General features: G+C 52.1%; 1 protein-coding gene across 1 annotated transcript in view; it reads right to left on the bottom strand.

Moving 5' to 3' along the window:
- Positions 1 to 660: 660 nt before the first annotated feature.
- Positions 661 to 3570, bottom strand: part of Myo1c (myosin IC) — a 37551-nt gene continuing 34641 nt past the window's right edge. Inside the window, exons 21-27 of the mRNA XM_013016310.1 lie at positions 2727 to 2820; positions 2578 to 2633; positions 2298 to 2433; positions 2150 to 2220; positions 1968 to 2065; positions 1757 to 1856; positions 661 to 1332 (exon numbers count right to left, since the gene is read on the bottom strand). Coding sequence (XP_012871764.1) covers positions 1306 to 1332; positions 1757 to 1856; positions 1968 to 2065; positions 2150 to 2220; positions 2298 to 2433; positions 2578 to 2633; positions 2727 to 2820 — 582 coding nt within the window. The 3' untranslated portion in view covers positions 661 to 1305. The remainder of the gene's footprint in view (positions 1333 to 1756; positions 1857 to 1967; positions 2066 to 2149; positions 2221 to 2297; positions 2434 to 2577; positions 2634 to 2726; positions 2821 to 3570) is intronic.

Raw genomic sequence — 3570 nt, forward strand, 5'->3', positions numbered from 1 at the left:
AGAGGGGTCAAGAGCCAGTGAAGCTCCCACATTTTTGAACTTGGTACAAGGATGTGAGAGGGCGGTTATCCTCCTAAGGCATGGACTTAGGCAGGAAAGTTCTTCCTATCTGGTGGCCCCCAAAAGTGATTGCTGGTCAGGGAGCCAGGTGTGCACTTAGATATGGCCCATGTTTTAAATGGGGCTTGTTGTCTCTGGGAGAGGCAGTGAAGAGTGCTGGGGTTGGGGCTTCACTTCTGGTTTTGCCCCAACCGGCCGTATGACCTTGGGTTGGTGTCGTCCTCTCTGTGGGCGTCTGTCTCCAGCTCTGTGACCCCAGCGGTCTGGATTAGATGCTTTCTCAGAGTTTTCTAAATCCTATGTCTAAGACTTCTTTTCCTACTTTGGGAGGAAAATATTGAAGTGGTGTATTTTTTAATGCTGGGCATTGAACTCAAGGCCTCACACGTACTAAGCAGCTGCTCTACCACTGAGCTGCTGTCACACTCTCTAAACAGGCACTTTTTTTTTTCATTTGTGCCTGTACCAGGACTTGAACTCAGGGCTTCTCAGCCTTCTTGCTCATGGCTAGTGGTCAACCACTTGAGCCATGCCTCCATACCAGCATTTTGCTGGTTAATTGAAGATAGAGATGCTCAGACTTTATGTTCCAGGCTGGCTTTGAAATATGATCCTCTAGATCTTAGCCTTCTGAGTAGCTAGGATTACAGGAGTGAGCCACTGGTGCCTGGCTGAAAGGATATTCTTAAGGCAGGAATATGGGGGCAGGCAGGTGGCGGTCAGTGGGCTGCAAAAGGGGCAGGTGGGTAGGCAGACAGAGAGGCAAGGTAGCCAGGAGGGAGGAGAGGTGTTCAGGATAGGGAAGAGGGCCCCACAGCCTACCCCACTCAACTCTTAGCTACATTCCTTGCCCTGTGTGAATCAGGGAAAACACATCCAGTGTGTCTTGGGGGTAGGAAAACGGATTTTTAAAAAAATATTTTCCTATAAAGCATCAAAAAAAAAAAATCTCAGAGAAAACCTCAACAGAAATTCCCTTCCCTCATGTATTGGCATCAGCAGGGGGGCTGACATGGCTTGCTCGCCCCATTTTCCTATTGCTGTGGCCCGGCCTGGCCCACTCCTGGGGTAGCTCCCTGGCCCCTGATACCCCTTAAGAGAGGGTGAATAGGGGCAGGAGTTTTCAGGTGGGCTTTGAGGTGTCCCTAGGTCCCTGTCTGGAAGCTCGAGTCTTTGGTAACTGGGAGGGGCAGAGGGGGTAAGCAAAGCATCAGGAATCAGGTTGGGGTCCAGAGGGCTCCTTCATCACCGAGAATTCAGCCGTGGGGCCACCTGTGGGAACAGTGGGAGAAGCGCAGGTGTTAAGCAGGAAGCAGGTGCTGTGAGTATCTGTAGGCCTAGACTAGACACAGCAGTAACAGACTTGGCAGGTCTAGGGGCCTTGTACCTGGAGACTCTAGTCCTCCTCCCACAGAAATACCTGCTGCTCTGGCCAGAGTGGGCCTCCTCTCCCATCGAATACACTGCCTATTCCTCCGTATCCCCCACTCATCCCTATGCTGCTATCTTTATGACCCTCTGCATCAAGGAGACTCAAATCGTCCCTCTGTGGCTCTCAAAGGGGATAGTATGAGCTCTTTGGATTAAGGATATACGTGGGGTGCCTAGGGACTGCCAAGCACTACAAAGAAAGGCCTGAACACTCGTAGGTCTACCCTAGCTCTAAGATGACCCCAGGTAAGCAGACCCCACTCACCACAGCCAGGTGCCCATTCTTGGCTTTGGTGATGAGCAGCTCTGAGCCAGGTGTGAAGTCGATGATGCCATCCCTGCCAGGGCCCCCGGCAAATGTGATGCTGGAGGGAAGGGAGCATGTGAGGGCTCTTCCATAGAGACAGACCCAAGGCTGGGTCTCTGCTCTGTGCCCAGGTGCAATTCAGCCCTCTCACCACCTCCACTCGCCTCACCTGCCCTGGTTGATGTTGATATTGTTCACTCGGTCTGCGCTGAGGGCTGTCTTGGTCAGTGTCTCAATCACATGGTCACTCTGTAGCACCACATCCCCCTGGGAGGGCCGGTGGAAGAAAAGATCAAGCCCAGTTCAGAGGTAGAGGACCCCTCCCCCACCTCACCAACCCTAAATGGGCACCTTCTGCTTATTGTCCTCCCGCTGCACATGAAGCACAAACAGGCTGTCACTCAGGCTGCTGACGGAGATTCCTGAGGGAGAAGGGCAGAGGTCAGGGATCAAGGGTCAGAGCAGAGACCCTCCCTTGCAGCCACAGACTCTGGCTGACCAGTCAGGTTGGTGTAATCAATCCTCTGTTTGACTCTGGCGTCCTCGACGATGACCACAGCGCTGGGCGTGAGCAGCAGCTGCCGGGAGCGAGGCTTGTAGCCCTTTCGGTCATATTTCACTACTGGCACAGCATACTGGAGACCAGGACAGAGAGAATGAGTGGCAGGGAGGGGGGAGTTGAGGGGCAAGTGAGAGACTCTAGGTGTGATCTACCCTCTGCCTGACCCACCCTTGGGCGGCGGAGCTGTGCTGGACTAAAGCTGCAGATGGGGTTTTACCTGGATGGGCTCAGAGCCTAGGGCCTGCAGCACTTTGGGGCTAATTTCATCGGTGCCTGAAATTCAGAAGGGGGAAGAGTGAAATCAGGTAAGATGAAGGGGAATAGGAAGTGATGGGAGGTTTGAGGACCGCAAAGTCAGGGACTCACCAAGCCTCGTACTGATGAAGAGCCTGGGGACACTCTGAGGGTAATTATCCTTCTTGCCTTTGAAGATTTCACTAGCCACAGCCTTTTGTTGTAGCTAATAAAGACAGAGGAAGAATCTGCCTTGTGTGGGAGTGTTATGAGTGGTGAAGACCACGGGGGGGGGGGGAAGAGACGGAGAGGGAGACCCCTTCCCTCCTCTCTCTGGTTCTACCACCATCACTCTAGCATCACACTGGCCCCTCCCTTTCTTCCTGTCCCCATCAACCAAGGCAGAGTTGTTCCCCAGAGGGGTCATGACAGTACTGTCTCATTCTAAGACTAACTTCAGGAATGATACCCAGCTGATTCCTTATCATGCCCAGAAGCTCCTCAGGTTAACTCTGGCTTGGGATCCCTTTTGGGATCAGAGCCTCATGCTTCTAGACAGGCTCTACGACTTGAGCCATATCCCCATCTATTTTATTGCCAGTCCTGGGACTTGACTCAGGGCCTGGGCTCTGTCTCTAAGCCTCTCTGTGCTCAAGGCCAGCGCTCTACCACTTAAGCCATAGCAACATTTCTGGCTTTTTCTGTTTTTGTGGTACTGAGGAATTGAACTCAGGGCTTCATGCATCCTAGGCAAGCACTCTACCACTAAGCCACATTCCCAGTCCCCATCCCTTTTTTGCTTTACTTTTTAGGTGATATTTTTCTTGGCAGGCTTGGACTAAGATCCTCCTATTTAAGTTTCTTGCAGAGTTAGGATGATAGGCACACATTACCACAATAACTATTGGTTGAGATGAGTTTCTTTCTTTTTTAAACTCTGGGCTTGGGTGCTGTCCTAGTGCTCTTCAGCTCAAGG

The sequence above is a fragment of the Dipodomys ordii genome, unplaced genomic scaffold, assembly GCF_000151885.1.
Source record: "Dipodomys ordii isolate 6190 unplaced genomic scaffold, Dord_2.0 Scaffold31, whole genome shotgun sequence".
In the NCBI taxonomy this organism is placed as follows: Eukaryota; Metazoa; Chordata; class Mammalia; order Rodentia; family Heteromyidae; genus Dipodomys; species Dipodomys ordii.